Source organism: Protopterus annectens, chromosome 5.part0 (assembly GCF_019279795.1).
Source record: "Protopterus annectens isolate FY-2018-M chromosome 5.part0, PAN1.0, whole genome shotgun sequence".
Classification (NCBI taxonomy): Eukaryota; Metazoa; Chordata; order Ceratodontiformes; family Protopteridae; genus Protopterus; species Protopterus annectens.
The window spans coordinates 1,876,375,064-1,876,400,201 of NC_056735.1; the positions used below are offsets into that span (position 1 = coordinate 1,876,375,064).

The following is a 25,138-nucleotide window of genomic DNA, read 5'->3' on the forward strand; positions in this document are numbered from 1 at the left end:
TAGCATTAGATAGGCAGTACAATGCTCACCAGTCCCACTGGTAGGCAGTAGGACTTCCCTCTACCAATGCAAGGTCTGGATAGCTCTGAGCACAGAAAATAAAGTCCTGAGACAAGCAAAGCTGAGTGTGTAGTCCTAAACAGTAAATGCAATTAAAACTCTACAAAATTAGCAATTTAAAACTTTTTAAATGAAGCAAGGCAAGTGCACAACTGAAAAACGATTTAAGAGGCAGTAACACAGCAGAATAAGTAGCTAGTCTACATATACAGAGAAGTCTATATATAGAGAGAAAAGCAGCTAAAACACACAAACACTTCAGATGCAGTGCAACCCAGAGCACTTGAGTTGTAGCAATATTAAAGAAATTACAGTTATAATAAATGCACTAAAATATACTCTATATTTCCAAAATGTTTGAGAAGCACAGTCAGAACACAAGGAGATTCAGGCAAAATGTTTTTTTTTTTTTTTTGAAAGGGAAAAAGGAGAAATAGAAGGCCTTATCAAATGTTCTCTCTGTATTAGGTAGAATGAGCTAATGACACTAGACTGGGAGGAGTGTCCCAGATCAGATTTACAGTAGGGGTGGGCAACTGCAAAGCCACCAAGTATAACAGCAAGACACCAACAGGTAGGGAGGGTGGGGACAATACTAAAGTTATTAGCTTACAGACAGTAAGCACTACAGAAAGCCACAAAGTGAAAGTTTTTAAACAGATAAAGATTTGTAAAGATACAGAATGCTTTTAACTGCAAACAAATCAGTTACCCATGCAGATTACTTAATATCAATAAAATACATTCAAAAGTAAGCAGCAGGCAATAAAAGTGCTATATATAAATTGTTCTTAGTCTCTCTTTATCTCTCAGACTTCTCCGCATTTCATTATCATCCTGTTCCACTTTGATTTATAACGTTTTGTTTGAGTCATGAATATGAGCCCAAACTGAGTATCTCTAAAGGCATTATTTTTAAGAATGACACAAACCCGAGGTTGTATCATGCAGTGAGCTATATCTGTATACCTCTCAATGCGTACATAACAATATTTAGGTTCATAGGTTCATAGGTTCATACTAGGCTATCTGCCCTAGGGCATTTATAAGCCCAGCCAGAGGCTATCTGCCCTAGGGCATTTTTAAGCAGCCAGGTGTGTGTGGCTTTCACCAGATGAGAATACTATATCCATTAGTTTGCTGTGCCTCTGTCCAGCAGTGACACAGAGATGATTCCCGGGTAAACTCTACGATCTCATCCCATCCACTCGAGATTTCTCTTGAACAGAGTCAGTGAGGGGCTCTGCCTCACATGGACTGGGAGTCTGTTCCATAGTGTAATTTATATCCGTGTTGAGGTTTAAGTCTCTTGCTCGTGGCTCTGGTGGATTTGGATTTTTGAGGTGGAGCATGTCCATTAATTCCGGGTTGGACATGGCCTTGTATGTCAGGCACAGATCACCTCTGAGCAGGCGGTATCGCACTGAAATAGGCTGGAGTTTCTTCAGTCGGGCATCATATGACATATGTTTGAGCCTTTATCCTTTTGGTGAGGAACTTTTGGGGTCTTTCCAACTGCTGCAGGTGTCGTAAGGGTTCCACATTCGGGGCGTTGTACTCAATCATTGGTCTGATAAGAGAAGAGGTACAGGGTACAATGACCTCTCCTGATCTGGATGTGAATAGGTCTTCCTAACCACTTTGGCAATGTGAGTGTCAAAGAGAGGTTACTGTCAACTTGGGTCCCCAGGTCCCTGATAACTTCTTCCGTGTTTAATGGATTACCACCTATGTGGTAATTTAGGGGGTACCTTGTTTTCCCAAAGGGTATGACTATACATTTTTTTGGCATTTAGCTTAGGCCATGGCTCTGGCACCAGTTATCCATTTCTATGAGACCTCTCTGGGAGATGTCTGTGTCTGATGGAGTGTCAATTATGGTGCCCAGTTTGCAGTCATCTGCACTATGTTTGCCTGCACTGCAGAAAAATAAATGCCAAACAGAGGGGGGCAGGAGGACTGCCCCTGTGGGACACCGCCAGGACCGGCTTAGAGTCTGACATGGCACCAGCAACTCTAACCCTATGTGTTTCTGTCCTGAGCCAGTTGCAACCCATCTTTGCCCGTGGGGGGTATGTGAGCTAACGCTTTTTTAGGTCAAGGTAGGCTGTGTGAACTGCCTTACCCTCATCATGGCCCTTAGTGACTGTTTCAAAAAGTCTAATTAGTTCAAGAGGCAGGATCTGCCCTCGACAAAGCCAAATTGGTAGATCCACATTATGATCCTCTCCATAGCTTTGCAGACAAGGTTTGTCAGCTTATGGGGCGGTAATTCTCAGGTCCCGTGAGAAGCACCGTGGAGTGGGAGTGGGGACCACAGTCCGCGCCTACTCTTTTGGGTTGCATGTAATGTAAGGCTAAGATTAAACAGCAGCCTTATGTGTGGGTTTAGTTCCATTGAGAGTTCGTAGCACACAGCCGGACACCGGGTCCGGTCCCATTGATGCTGTGTTTTTTTTTTTAGAGAGCAGCTCTCTCTCACCATCTGATCTTGTTTTTGGGAGGCTAGACTCTGGTGGTGGGATAGATATTTCTCCTTTTGGGGGGAGGAGAAATTTGCACTGAACCGGATCAGTGATTTTTTTTATCATTTTGGACTTCTTGAGCATATCTGGGAGTCACCCCAGGTTTCTAACTTTCTAACAGAAGGCCTTGGCCTGATTGTCTTTTTCTCTCAGTTGGCCTGGATGATTTTATGAGTGATCGAGTAGTTTTTGCTAGTATTGATCAGTTCTCCTCTTGTTGTAGAGTTTGTTTATGGCTGGGGTCCACCAGACCGGGCGCCTGCCTTTGGTGAAAGGGGTCTTGATTTTTATTGCTTGATCCATACATTATTGGAGGTGCTGTGCTGAGGTAGAAGGCATTTGTAAGGGTTTTCAGGTTGTGGTGGTGTGGGGCTCGGGGCTGGAGGGGAGACCCAGTTTACCTAAGAAGTTTTAAGTTTGCTTTTCTTGTTTTCTTGACTGTTTCTTTTTTTTTTGCTGGGTGGGGTGGGGTGGTGGGGTGGGAGGATTTATGAGATTAATTTATGGGTCTGATTTCACCAATGAGGGATATACTTCATGTCCCCATGTTTGTGATGATCGGTTAATTGCACCTGGATGGACTCCGATGCTTCAGCACGCTTTACTAACCTGGAGGTGTGGGTATCCTTTTATGAATATGGATACTCCTCCTTTTGGTTCGGCACGGGATTTGGGGCCAGACACGCATGATATGGTAGGTATAACCTGAGTGTGAGAGTGCTCTCAGAGATCTTGAGGTTTAGACCCGCCCCTTGCGAGCAGCTGGCTTGTCAAGCATGTCATCCCAGGCAGACAGACAGATCCTCCCCTAGAATGACATGATCATTTTGTCTCTGTATGTGGCATCATTTCTTGGTTTCATGTAGTCCAGGGGGAGGTATCCTCCAGGTCGCTCACACACCGCATGGACAATGACTGAGTCATACTTGTACTTGCTGCTGTGTGTGACCTGAGTGCTTGTGTTATGTGTGATTTCTAGCGCCTGACAGGCAGCTTACTGTATCATGTAGTCCAGGAGGGAAGGCGGGATCAGATTCACACCGGCATGGAATGACTGAGAGTCATACTGTACTTGCCTGTGTGGTGACCTGAGTGCTGTTATGTGGTAGGCGGGCGATCTCGCCTGACAGGCAGCTTATTTTCCTTGTTCTGTCTTATGTCTTGAGGTGGCATGTGTGTTTATGTGTTTGTTTTGCAGTTGTGATAGTTCCATGTGAAACTGGGTTTGTGGTGTCGTGTGGTTCCTCCTCCCCTGTCTGGTCTTGCCAGTCCTGAGTTTATATAGTTAGGGAGGCATGTGAGATTTTTCATGCATGAAAGGGAGTTAGTTCTTGCTGTTTGTACTTCAAAGGTGCCTAATAGGTTCATAGGTAGGTACTAGGCTAGCTGTCTGAAGGCATTTATAAGCCTAGCTGGAATCTGTTGGCTTTTGCCGCTCCCTTACATTAGTACTCTGTGCCTCTGTCCAGCAGAGCCACTGAAGTGATCCCTGGGGTAAACTTTCTGTTTCCCATCCACTCATCAAGGTTTCTCTTCAAGAGGGTTAGAGAGGAGCTCTGCCTAATGTAGATTGGAATCTTGTTCCAGAGCATGGGAAGTCTCTGGGACAGGACTCTATCCCTCCAGCACGTCCTATTTATTGTTGTGGTGAGGTGTAGATCCCTGGAGCATGTGGCTCGAGGGGATATGGTTTTCTTTAGGTGGAGCATGTCCATCAATTCTGGGTTGGACGTGCCCTTGTATGTCAAGCAGAGATCACCTCTGAGTAGGTGGTATGCAACCGAGTACAGCTGGAGTTTCTTCAGTTGAGCCTCATAGGGCATCTGCTTGAGGCCAGTGATCCTCTTGATGAGGTACTTCTGTGGTCTTTCCAGTTGTTGCAGGTGTCTTGTAAGGTATATCCCAAATGGGCCATTGTACTCTATGATGGGTCTGATGAGTGATACGTAGAGGGGCCCGATGACCTCTTTCGATCTGGATGCAAACCCTTTTGTGATTAGATGGGCCACATAGAAGGATTTTCTAACCACTTTGGCAATGTGATTATCAAAGGAGAGGTTACTATCTACTGGGGTCCCCAGAACCCTTATTACGTCTTTCATATTTAGGGAGCTACCACCTATGTGGTAGTTTGTGGGTACTTTGTTTTTTCCAAAGGGGATGACTATGCATTTTTTGGCATTTAGCTTGAGGCCATGGTTTTGACACCAGGTATCTGTCTCAGTGAGACCCTTTGGGAGGATGTCTCTGTCAGCTGAAGAGTCAGTTATAGCCCCTAGTTTGCAGTCGTCTGTGAACTTGGTCAGCCATAGTCCTCCTGTGCTTGCCTGTACCTCTGAGAAGTATATGCCGAACAGGAGGGGTCCTAGGACTGAGCCCTTGGGAATGCCACTTGTAACCGGTTTAGAGTCCGACCTAGCTCCTGCAACTCTTACCATGTGGGTTCTGTCCGTGAGCCATTTGGCAACCCATCTCATGGCATAGGGGTTTATGTTCAGGCTGGTGAGCTTGTCTATAATACCTTAATGGGGAATGGTGTTGAAGGCCTTTTGCGAGGTCTAGGTAGGCTGTGTGGACCACTTTTCCTTCATCTATAGCCTTGGTGTAACTGTCTCAAAGAAGTCCACCAGGTTTAGGAGGCATGATCTGCCCTTAACAAAGCCGAACTGGGTAGGGTCCAGTGTTTGGAGGTTCCCAATGTCTCTGTTAATGAGATGCATGATGATGCGCTCCATAGCTTTGCAGACCAAGCTAGTCAGGCATATAGGGCGATAGTTCCCAGGGTCCATTGTGGCTCCACCTATGTGGAGCGGAATAACCGTTGCTGTGCGCCACTCTGTGGACATGTTGCCTGTGGAGAGGCTGAGTTTAAACAGTGTGTTTAGGTGAGGGGTTAGTTTATCTTTGAGCTTGTGTAGGACGCAGCCTGGGACACCGTCCAGTCCCATTGATGCTGTATTTTTGACTTTGGAGAGGGCTGTTTTAACCCATGTGTCTGTGATTTCAGGGGCACTACATTCTTCTGGTATAGTTATGGGCCCTTTTGGGGGTGAGAGGGGGGTAAAGTTTGCACTGAACCTGTCTGCCAGGATGTTGGCTATATTGGTCGGTTCAGTGTATTTTGTACCATTCTGCACTAACTCCGAGCAGATCTGAGAATTGCCACTTAGATTCTTGACATAGCTAAAGAATGCCTTGTGGTTATCTTTGCAGTCCTTGGCAATTTTTCTTTTGAAGCTAGCCTTGGATGATTTTATGAGGAAACATAGTTTTTTGCTGATACTGATCAGGGATGCCTTCCCTTCTTGGGATTTTACTCTCTTCTGTACTAGTTTCTTCCTTCTATTGTATAGCTTGTTTATGGCAGGGGTCCACCCCACTGGTTTTCTTTTCTTGGAGGAGTGAGTCTTGGTTTTGTTTGAGATAGCATGATCCATGCATTCTTGTAGGTGCCAGTAGAGTGCATTAGTAAAGGATTTTGCAGCTTGGACAGCGTTTTCCTTGAGCATGGAGGATTTGAAACTTCCCACCTCGGTCTTAAGTAACGTGAAGTTTGCTTTTGAAAAGTTTTTCACAGTGGTTTCTTTGACTGGAGGTGGTGGCGGAATGTGGATATCCAGATTGATTAGTTTATGGTCAGATCTAACCAGCGAGGGGTTGACCTCCGGTGTGGAACACTGGTCACCCATGTTGGTGATGACCAGGTCCAATATGTTGTCACCTCTGGTGGGGGTGTTGACCAGTTGATCCAGGGTGTTTGAGTTTATAAATTCTAGGAAATGTTGGGCAAGGGAGTTTGTACTTGAGTAGTTCTCCCAGTTAATGTTTGGGTAATTGAAATCACCCAGTATCAGGGTGTTTGGTAGGACCTTTATGTTTCCCAGTGTTTCCAGGAATGCGGAGTGGGAGTCCTGGGACATGATGGGTGATCTGTAGCAAGCTATAATTTGAATAGCAGTTTTGCCTGTTGTTAGTTACACGTGGATGATCTGTGAAGCATCGTGCTGTGCCACTAACCTGGAGGTGTGGGCATCCTTGATGAATATGGATACTCCCCCGCCTTTGGTATTTCGGTCCGGGTTTTATGGCCGAAATGTATGGTATGAGTTGTAGCCTGGTAGTGCTGGGGTGCTCTCTGGAGCCTTAAACCAGGTTTCTGTTACTGCACATATATCAATTTTCTCCATACTGAGGAGTGCCTTGAGTGCGTGCATTTTGAGGTTTAGACTTCTGGCATTGAGTAGCATTACCCTCAGTTTTTTGTTATTTGTGCTATTTACAATGGTGGGTTTGACTTTTGAGCCTTGCCTAAAAAAGGCAGTATGGGGGTGGCAAGAGCCTTGGCCAGTATTCGAAAGCCTAAAGGTGACAGGTGCAAGCCGTCTCTAGCGAAGCAGAGTGGCTTGTCGAGCATGTCATCCCAGGCTGACAGACACTGGATCCCCTTTGAATGACACCAGAAGCTTAGTCAGTTGTTGAAATTGATCATTTTTTTCTCTATACCATGGTATCATTCTTGGTGAGGGCAGGATGCTACTCAGGGTCAGGGTCATACCGGCCTGGGCTACTTAATCAGAGAGCTCCACCATGTCTATTTTCATGTAGTCCAGGGAGGTGCGGCTCAGGTCATTCACACCAACATGGACAATGACAGAGTCATATTTGTACTTGTTCTGGAGTGACCTGAGTGCTTGTGTTATGTGGCAGATCCTGGCACCTGACAGGCAGCTAACAGTAACCTTTGCCTTATTCAGCCTAGTGAGTGGGACGTCAGTGTGCCTGACTATAGAGTCACATATTACTAGTGTGTTTGGTATGTTATTTTGCCTTAAGGGTTGTGATTGCATGGCACACTGGTTTTGTGAAGTATGTGTTTCATGGTTTGTGTTGGGGAGTGGAGGTTGCTTGGATGTCTGCTTTGGAGGTCTCTGTTGCTTTTGCAGATTTTTACTTAGAACCCCCGAGTATGTTTTTGTGTATTTATGTGTGTTTTTTGCTGGTGCTGGATTCATAGGTCTATGTGAGACTGGTAGTGTGATGCAAGTCATTCCCTTCTCCTCTTGACTGCCTGGTCCAGTCTTGGGTTGAGAGAGCTTAGCCTCCACTTTGGCTGTATAATTGCATCTCTCGCATGTATTAGTGTTTGGTGGAAGGAGGAGAGGGTTGTCTGTGTACATGAGGCAATTGTAAGATTGCCTCAAAATGCCCAGATTCACCAGTTGGACCGGAGAGTACACCTGAAACTGTCCTTTGGACATGCCTGGATAGGTACAGTGAACTGTTTTACTGATTGGCTGGTATGGTCGAATAGAGAGCCTTGTCCTTCTCTGCAGTTTAGGGGGGTCTAGTGCTAAGGTTTATTAGTGCTTGCTATTAGTTTTGAGCAAGTGCCGGGATGAGAAGTGAATGGTTGAGTGCTTAAGTTGAAAATTTGTCTAGTTCCAAGGGAAAAATTGAAGAGCAGACTTTGGTCTTTCTGCTTTTTGTGCAGTTGTTACTTTTGTCATGGAGCCTGGTAATTTTCCTGTGTCCCGGTGGTGAGAAAAGAGGTTAAGAAACTGGCATTTTTTTTTTTTGTAAACAAAACTGTTACTCTTTGAAGACCTCAAGTACAATCTATTCAAAAATTATCTTTTTAAATTTAGCAGCTTATAATCATGGATACAGGCAAAGTAGAAATTAGGCCGCATTCATTCACAAAGTTAACCAATCTCATAGACTTAGAATTAGTCTGGGACTGCATCCTACATTTTCCTGTTCACGTCACATCTTCTCCATAGAGGACAACTTATGGCTTGGAATTACTTCATAAGCTATTCTGTACCCCAGAGTATGTGCTTGAGTTATTCCTGTAGTCACCTTTGGAATGTTGGAGGTACCGGCAGTGTGTTGTAGTGTCTTTGGCACATGGGTTCTAGAAATGTTCAATCATTCAGGTTTACTGGGAAGAGCTTTGGCATGGCTGTAAGTTACTGCCTGGGGAAGCCTTCACCTTTTTATACTCTCTAACCAGCTTTGCATGTTCTGTGTTGTAATTGAATATAACTACGACTAAATTGTTTAGATAGATATAAGATGCCATTTTGTTTTATATAAGATGGGTCTTCAGTTTTACAATTGGAATGCAAGTCGTTTTAACACCAGAGCTGAACATGGTCAATTTGTCTCCATGTAGAATTTGGTAATATTACTGGAGCATTGTAACACTGTGTACATAATATGTCCATGAATAATGTTGCCGCATCTTGTATCATAACTTGTATCATCCCCAACCAGAGTACCCCAGGGGTCCATACACAGACCAATGCTCTTTAATGTATTCATTAATGACTTTCATACTGCCATTCCTAACATCAAAATAGTGCAATACTCAGACGATTCCACTTTAGTCTGCTCTGCTCTTAGTCTTCCAGAGCTCCAGGCAAAAACACGACTGACCTTTACAACTACTGAGATCTGGATCCTTCAAAATCATCTCTCTCTTAATCCAATAAATCCAAAATCCTTCTCTTCTCTCCCTCAAAATCCCTCTCATTTGACAAGCAATCCTTCAATATCATCACCTATAAAAACTCCACCATAGAAATAGTCCCTTTTGCTAAACTTCTTGGGGTTACTATTGATGAACACATAAAATTTGATACACATGCCCAACTAAATATTAAAAAAAAACATCAGAAGCTTGGTATGCTATACAGAAACGCTCACTTTCTCTCTCCGTCTACAAGGCAAACTCTCACCTCCACCTACTTACTACCATCTCTACTTTACGGTGCTCCTCTTCTAACCAACCTTTCTACTACCATCACCTCAAAACTAGAAATCTGTTATAACAAAATTGCTAAATTCACTACTAAATCTAAACACTCCTCCCACCATTGCAACTCTCTCCGCATGCTAAAGTGGATAGAACTTCCTAACCACCTAGACTACCTCCAACTTACTACAGCCCACAAACTAATCTTTAAACCTAGTGCATGCCCTGCTCTAACTAATATCTTACCATTATACACTCCGCACAGACCCCTAAGATCGGCCCAACAAAATCTACTTTCGGTATATAAACCAAAACTTCCCCCTGGCCAGTTTCTCCTGTCCCATTCACTAGCCAAAAAATGGAGCTCTCTCCCACCCTGGCTAAGAAGTACTACAAACTCTGAACACTTCAAATCCCAGCTCCATTCCTACCTCTCCCAAAATTGGAACTTTAATTGCATTCTTCCTACCTAATTCCTCCCAATGTCTCTTATACATGTGCTTTCCTCTTTCCCCTACAACCTGCTGCGTCTTCTAAATCTTCACCACTTGAATCTAACGTAAAATAAGTCCTAAGCCCTGATTGCTTATTATGTAAGTATTGTACACAGCTTTCTATCCCCACTCTGTCTCCCTATCCTTCTCTCTTTTACCTACATATAAGCCCAGTACTAAGGATTATACTAACTAGCCTAAAAGTGTTCCCACCTCAGTACCACTAAACAGCAGCCTCCTTCTCCACTGCCCAGCCAATTCTCTTTGATTTCTCTAGAACCTTTCTCCAAACAACCTTCCCCTCTTTCTCTATCACTCAACTTCCCCTCCCTGCTCTCACCTAAGTCTTATATGCTCACATGCTAACACTGTAAATAGTTTTCTAATCAATAATGTACAAATGCTGTGAACTACATGCAAATGGCTTTCTATCTTTGTATATATGTTATGAATGGTGCTCAAGCTTTTCTTACTAAAGTACTTTTGCCTGACTATCCTGACACTTTTGTCTCATCCCTGCACTGTAATTACCTTTCTAAATCTACAATGTATGCATGCTATGAACTACAAGCAAATCGCTCTCCATCTATGTATGTATGTTATGAACTGTGCTCTAGTCATCTAACTTTGTACATATGTTTTGAACAGTGCCCAAGTTATTCTAGTTAATCCTCTCCTTTGCTCCTATTCAATTGTTAGATCTCAATATATAATTTTACATTTGTTTTCCAAAATCTATAACTCCATGCATAATTGTATAGTGTAAAATTCTATGCTAGTTGTATTTAACACCGAGGTTTTCTCCCCGGGCCTCCAATGAAAACAGGCCCCTTGGGCCCAGTGGACCTTCCCGGTTATCAAACTGGAAATAAATAAATAAATAAATGGTTCTGAAACTCTGGAAACAGTAAGATATGATATTATTGTATGACGTAGATGAGAAAAGCTGCCAGCAGTTATGTTAGTCTGCCCTCAAAGAGAATTATTCTACTTTTTAACTTTAAGGAATTACGCTTTTGTGATACTGTCTTAACTGCTACTCTTGTTGCTGTTTGTTAAATGAATAAGTAAACTGTTCCTCAGAACCTTTTCAGCCACAGTCATAGCATCATAGCCACATGGGCAAGAGTGGATACAGTATATATTCATGTGGGCAGTGTAGAGTCACCAGTCAACCAGTATGTTTTGGGGAAGTGAGAGGATGTGGGAGTACCTGTAGATGACACATACAGACTTGAAGAGAATTCACAAACTCTATATAATGCCCTACACAGAGAAACTAGAAGTCAGAATTCATCTGCAGGCACTGAATCACTATGCTGTTCGCTGTTGGAGGGTATGGCATGGATATTTTGGTAGATGTCTTTTGATTCTACCTCCTCAAAGTCTGTCATTCATGTTGTTTTGCCTGGAAGTGCACAGAGTACACCTAAGTGAAATAAATAGGTTTTAAGTTTCTTCTGTATTATATATTAGCAATGAAGTTTTAAGCACAGCAGCCATACTGATACAAGCACTTGCTTTAATTAGTATCAGAGATGACATTGTAACTTTTATATTGTTAAATCTGCTGCCTGTTTATTTCAGTTGGTATGCCCCCGTCCTGTTATTCTGTCCGTGATTATAGGGACACAGTCACAAAAGGTTGTTTACTAAAAAATACCAAACCACAAAACTCGACTTGAAAAGATAAAGTGCCACTAAGGTACTATTATTTAATATTTATTAGACAATTGTATAACCACAAATTTGGCCAGCTAGTGTGTCTCCAGATATTTGGTCCCTTTGGTCACTTACTCTGTGCATAACATAGATGACTGTGATTGTGTCTCTGATCATATCCAGTGTATTTGTGGTGAGAGATGGATGGCAGGAACATTCACCCTCTGAGTGAAGCTCGAGAGGTTGATGTTGGCATCCACGTCAAGAACACAGCTGGTTATGAGGCGCAATCATAATTCTTTGTAGTGCGTGGAAGTTTATCAGCTCCATGTACAACCAGTTACTGAAAAAAGAGTAGGAATATGATGTGTTTTATTGCCTTTCAAAGCCAGTAAAATACTTTGGCACTGTAAGAGAGACAGGAGGCAGATACAGTGTCCCTCAGAACTATGAAAAGTTTTACAAGCTGTTAGACACTTTGTTCTGCCCCACTTTTGTTTGTAAGTGTAGAAAAATGAAGTCATAACAGCTTTTAAAAAACATTTTACCTTCTGACACTGTTCTTTGTCTGATGATAATGTCCGTCGTGTGAGACCCAATCTTAACAGCCCTTAGCTTCGCTTAGCAAACTTTTGTTAAGCATCCCTAAGCACTGTTAAGATTGGGTCTTGTGCCCAGAAGTGCTTGGCAAGTTTATATTTTTTTCCTGATATTGAAGCGTAATCACTGTACTCCATTCACTGCATTGAAATTACTACTCAACTGTGTTTTCATTTATTATTTTTATGTAGTAAAACTATATGGTTCAGTTTCTGGGTATCTATACAGACAAATCCAATAAAGCATCATTCTTCTTTCCTATAGCTATCTTGTGGTAACAGGGAGGATATTGTAAGGTTTGTTGGATGATAATTAGAAGCACAACTGCAACTAATTGGAATGACTGTTTTTTTCCAAATTTCAGGAACATAGCCACTGAAAAAGACTATTTTCTAAGGATACTGCATATAAAACACCCATTATAATTGTTTACGGAGAGCTGCAGCATTGTTTTTAGTTGCCTTAATAGTTGATTTAAGTGCAACTTCTCAAATATTCCGGCTTTCTGCAGCATTACTGTCACTGTTCCTATCTGTTGTGTTGGTGTTGGAATTAGGAATAGAAAAACATTTCTTTACATAGAGTATCTGATACACCAGACTGTTCCAACAGTGATTAAACTGTCCAGCAATAACCCAAAGTTGCCAGAATATCCCCTCTAAAATGGTGAACATGTTTAAAGAATGCTTTATAGTTAAACCTTATTCATTTCTTCAAGAGGGTTGTGCAAGCTGACATCAGTGCACATGCTTGTTCCTACAACTTACCTTGATCTCGCCAAAGCATTCATTGCAGTAATGGATGCCAGAACTCTGACTTCACTGACATACATAAACATAGATCCTTATGTGGTAAGTTGTCTGGAAGACAGAACCCACATAGTTCATGTGTGGTGCTAAGGTAACTAATGGAGTGCCCCAGGAGTCTGGACTGCATCCCTTCCTGTTTGGCATTGCTTCTCTCATATAAAATGTGATAACCAGGACCTCTGGTTAACCATATTTACAGAAGACTGCAAACTAGATGTAATCATCATAATCCTCTTGGATATCTGTACTTTTCAGAAAGAGCATACACTAGTTAATATCTGGGGTAGAGAAAGGGGCTTAAAGTTAGTGCTAAAATGTGCAGTACTATTTATTTTGGAAAACAGAAATTATCCATAACATACAGTATAGAAAGATGCACCCTTATTAAACAAAAAGACAGTCAGGACCTGGGCATCCGGGTTGACAGATTCCTCTCCTTTGGTAATCGTAGTCAGGGAATGCTTCTAATTAGCACAAATACTAACTTAATGTATTTTGTCCAGATCCAAAGAGGTTATTATTCCCCTTTATTCAGCACTGTCAGACCCATTATAGAATACAACACTCTATATGCTATGCATCTCCCTCGACATGTCAATAAACTCTAAAAAAAAAAAACAAAAAAAAAAAACACAAAGATATCTGTCCTTAAGAACCTTACAAGGAAAGACCAGAAGCCCCCCCCCCCCACAATACTGTGTTATAGACTCTTTAGGGGGATCTGTACCTTGCTTACTGTGCAACTAGAGATCAGGTGAACCTTGACCTCCTATATCTATGCAAGTCAAATAACATGACCAATACTAGAACTAGTGATATAAACTTTCATCAGCAGATAAACAGGGAATGATGGAGAGGTATTCATCACCTAGTACCTGCTTTCTCTGGAGGTTAAACAATGTTGTTCAATTTTTTCCTTCAAACTATACCTAGATGAATGGATGATTGCTCTAAATTTACCTGGGATTAACTTGTCTCACTTTCCAGAGAAAGGAGATAAAGCTTGAGCTTGGGTATTGGTAAGACATACACTGACTGGATTAATCAGCCTTGAAACTCCTATGAAAACCCATCCTCTGAAAACTTGTGCATTAATTTTTAAAACAATGCTCTTCAAAAGAAGTGCATCCATATACATAAAAATGCATGTGAACACACTTGGTGTAAAATGCATGTGAACACTCTTGGTATAAAATGCATGTAAACACACTTGGTGTAAAATGAAGTGTCAGATAAAAATGTGATCTTTAAACTGAAGGAGTTTCTGCTTAAATGTTCTCAAGTATCAGGAAAAACTACTTGGTTTTATTTTTTGTGGGATGAAAGTTTAATAACAAAAAGCAGTCTGAGCAAAGGGGAGAATGTGTGCCGGATTTGTGAAAACCTTATTATCAGACAGCAGGCCAGACTGAACTGTAGGATTTGTCATGAGACCTGTCAGTCATATTATTGTACATCCAGGTCACACATTGAAACATTGCCTTCTATTTGTAATGAGACATGTCAGTCATATTATTGTACATCCAGGTCAAACACTGAAACATGACTTCTTTTATGTTTTTGGTTTAACTCATGGTGTTAACAATCCATGCTTTTGCAAAAGCACTATAGATTGCTGCTGTTGAAATAAATAATATATATTTAGTTATAGATGAAATGGCACATTTGCTGTCAATGTCATTACAAAATGATATACAGATTACAAAAGAAGCTTCTTTTACTCCGGTTGAGGTAATGATGTATTTGGGAGAATAATGATATTATAACCAGTACTGAAACAAAAAATACTTTAGTTATGGAAGTCTAGTGTGGTCCTAACTGAGGAGGATGTAATTTGTCTAATATGAGGGTTTTTTGTGACTTGGTTGTTTTGGGGTAAGCTCATCAAACACCCTATGTTTTGCTTTTTACATTGTCATGTATAGGTCAAGGGTAACCTCACAATAACTTAAATGCTGTCTTGATATTGAAACTGCATGTTATTTTACAACTTTATTTCACCCAGCATTTAATGTAACAAAGTCATTAACAATACTCTATCCAAACAGTTAAAACAGTAATGTATAGTTAAAAGGAACTAATAGAAGGAGGAAACTAGTTCAGAAAAAAGCAAATCCCAAGAAGGAAAGACATCCCTTATCAGTATCAGTAAGAAACTAAGGTCCCTCATAAAATCATCCAAGGCTAACTTCGAAAGAAAAATAGCCAAGGATTGAAAAGATAACCCCAAAGCCTTCTTTAGCTATGTTAAGAATCTAAGTGGCAACTTGCAGATATGCACTGAACTAATGCAAATTAGCACAAAATATACTGAACCTACTGATATTGCCAACATCCTGGCAGATAGATTCAGTGCAAACTTCACCCCCCTCTCATCTCCAAAAGGACCCATAACAATACCAAAAAAGTGTAGTGTCCCAAAAATCACAGATGCACAGGTGAAAACAGCCCTTTCAAAAGCCAAAAACACAGCATCAGTGGGACCAAATGGTGTCCCAGGCTGCATCTTGCATGAACTACAGAACGAACTAACCCCCCACCTAAACATGCTGTTTAACCTCAGCCTCTCCACAGGCTATGTGCCCATAGAATGGCACACAGCAATGGTTACTCCTCTCCACAAAGGAGGGGCCACAACTGACCCTGGTAACTATCGCCCCATAAGCCTGACTAGCCTGGTCTGCAAGGCTATGGAACACATCATCATGGAACTCATTAACAAAGACATTGGGAACCTCCAAACTCTTGACCCGACCCAGTTTGGCTTTAAGGGCAGATCATGCCTACTAAACCTGGTTGACTTCTTCAAGACAGTCACCAAGGCCATAGACGAGGGAAAGGTGGTTCGCACAGCCTACCTTGACCTCACCAAGGCTTTCGACACCATTCCCCACTCGGGTATTACAGAAAAACTCACCAGCCTGAACATAAACCCTATGTCATGAGATGGGTTGCCAGCTGGCTTACAGACAGAACTCACACTGTAAGAATAGTGGGCTCCAGGTCCAACTCTAAACCGGTCACAAGTGGTGTCCCGCAAGGCTCAGTCCTGGGACCCCTGCTGTTCGGCATATACTTCTCAGAAGTACAGGCAAACACAGGAGGACTATGGCTAACCAAGTTCGCCGATGACTGCAAACTGGGAGCCATAACTGACTCTCCGGCTGACACGGACATCCTCCAAAAGAGCCTTACTGAGACGGACACCTGGTGTCAAAGTCATGGCCTCAAGCTAAATGCCAAAAAATGCATAGTCATCCAATTTGGGAAAAACAAAACATCCACGAATTACCACATAGGTGGCAGCCCCCTTAATACAGAAGAGGTAATAAGAGATCTGGGGATCCAGATAGATAGTAATCTCTCCTTTGACAATCATATTGCCAAAGTAGTTAGGAAATCCTTCTATGTGGCCCATCTAATTACTAAAGGGTTCGCATCTAGAAATAAAGAGATTATAGTGCCCCTCGACTCGTCACTCATTAGACCCATCATAGAGTACAATGCCCCATTTGGGATATACCTCACAAGACACATCCAGCAGCTGAAAAGACCACAAAAGTACCTCACCAAGAGGATTACTGGCCTCAAACATATGTGCTATGCAGCCCGACTGAAAAAACTCCAGCTGTACTCAGTGGCATATCACTTACTCAGAGGTGATCTCTGCCTGACTTATAAAGCCACGTCCAACTCAGAATTGATGGACATGCTCCACCTAAAGAAATCCAAGTCACTGCGAGCCATGCACCCTCTCCACAACAATAAATAGAACATGCTGGAGGGATAGAGTCCTGTCACAGAGACTCCCCATGCTTTGGAAAAAAATTCCAAACTACATTAGGCAGAGCCACATACTAACACTCTTCAAAAGAAACCTTGACGAGTGGATGGGTAACAGAAAATACACCCCTGGGATCACTTCATTGGCTCTGCTTCATAGAGGATCAGTTAATTAATCAATGGGGCAGCGAAAACCGACACACTCTGGCTAGGCTTATAAATGCCCTTAGGCAGATAGTCTAGTACCTACCTATGAACCTAAAACATTAATGTATATACAAATCATCTTTTCCTTATTATAATTTATATTTTTGTTGGAAATAATTTTTCAAGTGCCAGCTTTTTTTTTTTTTTTTGAAAGGGGGTTTATACCTCCTTCCTGTATTTGATCAGACCTAAAGTTGATATATCAAGTAAATTGGTTGGGAATGTCAGTGGGTTTAAGGAGCTGCCATGAAAAATAGTCAGGGCACAAAAAATTCAATTAAATGAAATTTTCAATTAAACGCAATAGATTCCGTTCATCCCATCATTATTAAATATTGCAAAGTCTGCAATTTGTCTCAAATCAGATTGTAGAATGCATCACTTGGCTTTCACCATAATAAATGTGACAATTAGATCTATAACAGAAACAGTAATCGTAATAAAAAAATAAATAAAATAGTGTCTGGGCTCCTTCAACATAATTTAAAAAGAGAAAGGAAACATGCATCTTAACTTTTCAGACACTTGTACAATAAAAGTTTAATTTTCAAAACATTATTAGTAGTGAGGTCAGGCGTCAGTTTGTAACATTTAAAAGAAATTGCATAAAATAAAGATACAAACAGGTTTCATTCCAGTCCATATTTAGTCCACCTCCATACCTTAAGTTAAACTCTGACTGATTCCGTATTCACTTTTCAAGGGTCTCTACCTAGATGCATATTTTTACCATGGCATTTTGTTCACAGTTCAGTGTGGTGTTCTCTGCAGCTCACTCTCGGTTAGAATTACATTCATCACTGTTAAGACCACTCTAGGGGCCTCTCTCGGAGGTATTGTTTTTTGGTACAAGCAGTTATCGTATCATTATTCCACCCCAATATATCATTAACCCAACCAATAACTCAATCCTTTTTGTAATATGTACACCATTTTGCAACAATACTAACACTCAATGTGTCATTCATTTATAAAGCTGCCTAAATTCAAGCATGACCAAAAATATGTAACTAATGCACCTTTATCAAGCATCCAACAGCATCCACATTTTAAAAAATGTGTCTTACCCTTGTGGCGTGTAACAAAAAAAAAAGTGAAGCTATTTCCATGCAAGTGTTGTGAAGCTTCATAACTTTGTAGTATTAGACATAGTGACCCCCCATGCAATCATACCACTCTCCTCTTCCAACATCTAGCCCCCCCTTATAATATTACTTTCATATTAAAGCCTCTGAAAGTCTTATATGACCTGCTTACTAATTGCTTTACAAATGGAGCATCACCTTTAGCCTCTGTCAGAATGACACCTATGAGGTTGCACTTTCTAAAATAATATGACAAACCTTCCACTTAGGCTATATTAACTGTTCATACTTCTCTGTCAAAAATGGCAACTCAATTGGAAACCCCCATTTCCGATGCACTTCTCTCCATGTGCCCCCATATACCATCCTACAAGTATTCTCCATGCAGTATTCTCTTTTTCCTGTCTCATTAGTGCTGTAACCTCCTTTCCCTTTGTGTTCCTAGTCTACTGTCTCTCCAGAGGGCATCACCGGATTTATCCAGAGTATAATCTCCTGCCTGATTAACAGGCTCCTCAAAAAAGTCATGGCTTGTCATGTAACAAATTGCATGTCAAAGACGTGAATGTGAAGCTCAAAAGACACAAATCTTCATAATTCAGCTAGGGGCAAATAAGACAATTAGTGAGAAAGAAGTGAAAAAAGAAGATGAAAAGTAAACAGGTAACTTGGATGAAGGTTAATACATTTAAAGCTGGTTCCTTTGTAAATAGCTTGTGAGAATGGGGAGAAGGACAAAGGAGGATGCAGTTTATTTACTGTGTATAAATGGTAGAGAAAAATAAACTGCAGATGTAGTATTATTAATGTACATATTGATGTTTTAAGAAATAAGTTACTAAAGATGAAAATTGTAAGCTCTGAATGGGTTGAAGTTATAGACTTAGTTTACAAGACATAGCGTACTTTAATTCATTCCGTAATGTCTACCAGTGTTGATTTATAGTGCACCATACACGAGGACTGCACAGTTTGTTCAAATAGTTTAATATTATTGCTATAAATAAAGGAGTCTGGGGCATTAAAAATACATACCGCTCAAACTTTAAATTATGCAATATCATTAACTTCTCCACCACTTTAAACTTTGCATCATAAAAAAATGACGAGATGCGGCAACTTCATTTGTTCTACTTTATAATCTAATCCTGGCAAAAGCATATTGAAACCTCCCCACTTTTTAGGTAATATCAACTTATCTCAGGATGCTGTAGACTTGTTATCTTCTAAAGTGTAACCATCGATCATATTCCTAGGTGATTTAAAATATGTAATTCTGCTCTCTGCCATGGGTGATAACAGTCCTTGAAACAGTTAACTTACCCAGTTAACAAACAAACAAAATGCAGTCCTGGTATTCGTAGAGTACTCTGTTGCCATTTCATGACACAGCTCAGTGTTTCCTTTTGTGAGCCATTCATAACTATACTATCGCTATGAGACTCTATAAAGTTGGGCAGGTATAATTAATATTTGCAGTTATCCTTGGGAAGCTGCCCTGTCAGATGTCTGTACCTAGATGACAGTAGGTATACTGGGAGCAACCTGCAATGACATTTGCTGTTACAGTGATACCAGTAACAGTAGTTAAATACCTTTAGTATAAAGGAGCAAACTAACAACACATTTAAGCAGAAGGCCCACATTTCTTTATGTCTAACAACTAACTGATGTGCACTGGACATAACATGTTTTTTTCTAGGATAGGCTGTGAGCTTTATTCTTGCGATGGTTTGCTTAAAATGCTTTAGTATGTAAGTGGAGGCTGTGTAAGTAAAGCAGAAGTCTGTAGGATGTAGTCTGTTCACCATTTGTGGCCTTAGCTTGGTTTTGCTGACAACCAGATTTATAACACAAGTCTGAAATTTTACTTGTAATGACTGGTATTCTCATTTCATGGCACTGTATCTCCCGAATTGATAGTATTAATCAGAGGAAGGAATCCTCTGATGATGTATTAGCAGTAGTTATATGTGGCAGTCTGAGTAAATGTTAAATATACTGAATCCTCTGCTGATGTATCAGCTGTAGTCATATGTGGCAGTCCGAGTAAATGTTAAATAGGTTCATGCTGCAGTACTGCCCCTGTGTACCTAAAAATAGACTCAAATATCAGTTACTCTTGGTACTTATCATAGTTTGCTGAGTATTATGTCTATCTGAGATCTTTCAGCATCTATTTCATTGTTCATAGATGCCTAATATTTTTTTTCTTGAAGTTTAATTTTTGTGCAAAGCAGGAACCCATAAAGAGAATTTACAAAATGTGAGCAAGTGTTAATCATCTACTCAAGCTGTGTGTACTGTGTTTTGGAATAAAACAGCAGGACTGGCAGGGCAATAAAATGGATTTTAAATGCCCAGCATGCATACATTTAGACATTAAAAACATAGCTACCTCCTTAGGAATTATGCATTAAGTAAGTACTTTAATGGGTAATTCCACTAATTCTGTAGCCTTCTTTTTTTTGTTATTCTAAATAAAATTCAGTAGCTGCTTGTAATAATAAGAGAGAGAGAGAGGGAGAGAGAGTGAAATGCCTGATGACTTGTAAATGTGTGGCAGCCTGTATTACAAAGGCTAAGATAAATTACTTTTTGCATTTATAAACTAGCATACATCTCAGACTGTAAATGGCACTCACGAGAAATAAGAGAAAGCTTATTTGAGATTTAAAAGTGTCTCATGACTTGGAACTCCTTGGGATAGGTAATCAGTTTTTTTATAATGTTGATGGCCTTTTAGAGTGACATTTCTTTTGTGCCTGTTGCTTATTAGCAGATCTGCATTTGCAGAGGTATACCTGATTACCTCTCCAGGGTGCTGAATTGCTGGATGCTGATTATGAAGGTTTTCTGCACAGCATACCTTAATAACATTGCCAAGGAAGGAGTCCCGTACAGGTATGGAGCATCTCACAGGGATTGTGTATGTCAGTAATCTCACTCTAAACATGTATGGTCACATGACAAGCTTGGGATGACTGGAAAGGATGTAACTGGAAGGTATGGGTTCAGTGAAACTTGGAAATATACAAATTAAAATCATCTGACTTTGTGCACTAAGAGTAGTACAATGCACCAGGAAGGAAATAAACTGCATACAGGAAAATAAACATTGCACTGTGAGTACAACCAAAACTGATCCTTTAGCTGTGCATACACCTGATAAAAAAGTAAAACAAAACATGCCACTCAAAGCAAGCTGCTATAAGAAACTTAAAAACAGGTCTGTGGTAGCCAATCATCATGCATAAATGTATGGAGTACAGCCATGCTTGAACTAGACTAACGATTAAACTCGGCACTGTGGGAACTCTCCTGACTCCATTTTCTTCTATTCTTTGGAAAATTTAACATTTCTCTATTTGTTATTTTATTTATTTGCCTACCAGGTTTCATCTGTTAGGCACACATGTATTTTATTGTCAGGTTGCTCAGTCACGAAATATGCAGCTGAACACTGATGGGACTCAAAGTCAGGATTACACAATGTTATCCTAAACACTTTTTGTGATACGCCACGAAACAACAAAAAAGTAGTTTCTTAAAGTATCAATGTTGTCAAAGTTGACCACAAAATGTTGACTTTGCAAACGTCATCACACTAATAAACATATGCCAAGCAACTTCTGGAGTGAAATAGTTTTTGCTGGTTTCCAGGTTTTACACAATAGTGTGATGTTTTTTACATAATAGGATGATATTCTTTTGTAATGTTATAATGGTGTAAAGTTTTTTAACAAAATTATTTTATAATGAATTATCATCTTATCATATTTGCTCTTTAGACACCAGTAATTTGTGTTAGATGATTTAAGTTTTTATTGTCATAATATGTGAATTAGTCGACTTCCCACTGTTTTGATTGGTTAATTTCACGTCTTAAATGTAAAACTGCATGTAGCGAGGTATCTGAAGAAGTTCCAAGTGAAAATAAAGGAACAAAAGCGCTCATCAAATTTTGGTGTGGTCCTTTATCAACTTTCTTTCTGCAGCATCTTCTGCTTTTTTTTGTTTTGTAAAAAACTTTTTTGTGATACTGCTATGGTACTCATTCCTTTGTGCTTGAAAATGAGGAAGATGTACATGTTTGCTGACCAGCTGCATGCAGATTGCAAACATTTGCACCCACACACCACAGAACACCTTTAAGGGTTAGTAGCAGTTTACATATTTACCACTCTTCCTCTTTTTACTATTTTGCAGACTAGCATCAAAGAGGGTCTTTTACTGAAACAAACAAGTTCATTTCAGAGATGGAAGAAAAGGTATTTCAAACTCCGAGGCCGCACACTCTATTATGCCAAGGATGCTAAGGTAAGCTAAATGTCAATCAAGCCCAAAGGATTTTTTGAAATGTCTTCTTGTAAAAGACATCTGTAATATATAATATATAATGCATAATGTATAATATATAATGCCATGTATCTTTTGTGTTTCCATTAGGCTAAGACTGAACTAGGTCCAATGGGATCAGTACTGTATGTGGGTTAACAAATTCAGAATAAAAGTAAATAACATAAACATACAGCCTTCTTTCCAAGAACTAATACACTCTGTGATTAGAATAGATGACCTCTGCATAGCTAGAAGTCAATAGCATTTTTGGGTTAAATACTGTTCTTGTTTTCTCTAGATAAAGACTAATTACAGCAGGATCTTTCATATGGTGTAAAACCTGAGTGATTTTCCTTCTTGTATACCAGAGCATGATATGTAAGCACTTTAATCGTGTGTTTTCTAAAAAGCTTTATGCTTCTAGACTGTGCATCTAACTGTCACCTTGTCTTTTCTTTGCTGTAGCAACTCTTTTCAGATCAAACTGAATTTTATTCAGGGAGAAAATGTAAACAGTATTAGTTCCACAAGTTCAGAATAATTTGTATAACACCTTTTAATTGAAATTCTTATTAGGCATTGGTAAACATTTGTATTTGTTAAATATGAATTGATATATATATATATATATATATATATATATATATATATATATATATATATATATATATATGTATATAGATGTATATAGATGTGTGTGTGTGTGTGTGTGTGTATATATATATATATATATATATATATATATATATATATGGGTCTACTTCATAAGATCGACATTCATTTGGTCGACAATCAGTATTCAAGGCACTTAACAGGTATTTGCCCCCCTCCCCAATGTTGTGCGACCCTGGAGTTGATATATATATAGTTACAGGGGGTGTGGGGGCACAACCCCCCACATTGGGGGCTGTGGGAGGTGAACCCCCCACCTATTTCCATTTAAAACATAAAAATACAACTAAAAATACATTTTAAATGAAAATAGGTGGGGAGGGCTGTGCCCCCCACACCCCCCCTAACTATATATATCAACTCCAGGGTCACACAACATTGTGGAGGGGGCAAATCCCAGACTTTTGCCTTGAATACTGGTTGTCGACCAAATGATCTGTTGACCAAATGAATGTCGATCAAATGGTCTGTCGATCTTATGAAGTAGACCCATATATATATATATATATATATATATATATATATATATATATATATATATGGATGGGGAAACTGATTCCCTAATTTGTCAACATCTCTTTAGCTGCCAAAATTTGGTTGACAGGTGTGCAATATTGCACAATTCTCTGGGTTGGGGTAATATGCCCTTTCCTCGACACTGTGGGATCTCAGAGCTAGTGTATGTGATTATCAGGGGGTGTACAGGTGCTACCCCCTCCAGATGAGTGCAGGGGGGTTGCCCCTTGCAAAAATTATGTCTTAATGTTGCTTTATAGTTGTAATTGTACATGCTCCAAGGCTGTTACTTGGTATATGTTTATTAGTGTGTTGATGTTTGCAGTCAACATTTTGTGGTCAACTTTGAAAACATTGATATTTGATGTTTCGCTTTAAATTATGTACACCTGTCAGACCTCTCAACCAATCGGGGACAAATTTCAACAGAATCAGGGACGTCAAGAAAAAATCAGGACACTTTTAAAATATTAGTGCTATTAACTTGAAACATTGACAGAATCGAAGCATATAAATTAATACACATTTTCTGAAGTAAAAGAAGTCTGTAACTCTTAATTATTGTCATTATTCATTAAGTGTAATTCACCACCTTTCCTCCAAAAGTCACTAGTTTTGGGAGGGATTAAGAGGGACAGAGCTAAATTTTGAGTCAAAATCAGGGACGTCCCTGAAAATCAGGGATAGTTGAGAGGTATGATACCTATATGTATGTATTATGCAAACACACATGTATTCGCGTGGCTTATTTACACAAGAACACTGAAATAATATTTAATATCAGCTACATATGTGTCAAAGCTTGTATACAGTCTCAGGCATACATACATTTCATTCTGAGCAAGAATATTACAGAATATAACAGGAACTGTATTATATGCACATGCAACAAGGACAAAATGAAGTGTACCACAGTTGAAGTTATAATGCATTATGAATGGTAGATGCTTCACACTGATGAACAAGTTGGCTGGTATGAGTGTGCTTAACAAGGTCAGGGATTACATTCAGTGTACCTGCATGCCAATTCTGCATGGAAAATATCTTTAAGGGCTTTTCTAACTTGTAAAGAAACTAGAAAAGCTAAATAAATGGGAAGTAACCCCTATGCTACCCAGTGGATTGCCAGATGACTCACAAATGGCACACAGATAATCAAAATATGGGAGGTTACCACTACAAACAGAACAGCCACCAGTAAAGTTCCCCAGGGTTCTGTGCTGGGACCACTCCTTTTTGTCAGGAATTTAAAGGAATTTGCCATATCATGGCTGATAAGAAGTTCTCTAGGCTCCAGTTGACAAAAGAGAAAGCCGAGTAATGAGACTGATTGAGAGGCTTGAGTGTTTGAATCCGGAAAAGGTAAACAGAGCAAAGATTACATAATGAGCTATACCAGTTAATTAAATGCCAGATATCGGAACATTTCATAGGCTCATTGGTAAATATTAGGCTAGCTGCCTTTGTGGGCCACTTTAAGCCTGGCCAGTCTCTCTTTTTGTGCTCAAAATGACCTCATCTTATTTGCTTATAGATTGCCCATACACAAGCCATGGTTGATAATTATATATTTCCCCTAATGAGAATAACTAAAATCATACCATAGATAATCTGAGGAGATGTATGC

The 25,138-nt window shown here is 40.0% G+C and overlaps 1 protein-coding gene across 1 annotated transcript in view; it reads left to right on the plus strand.

The window, feature by feature from the left end:
- The window catches only part of DGKH (diacylglycerol kinase eta), a 1,992,493-nt gene that overhangs the window by 505,893 nt on the left and 1,461,462 nt on the right, over positions 1 to 25,138 (plus strand). Inside the window, exon 2 of the mRNA XM_044071702.1 lies at positions 22,192 to 22,302. Within this exon, the coding sequence (XP_043927637.1) occupies positions 22,192 to 22,302 (111 nt within the window). The remainder of the gene's footprint in view (positions 1 to 22,191; positions 22,303 to 25,138) is intronic.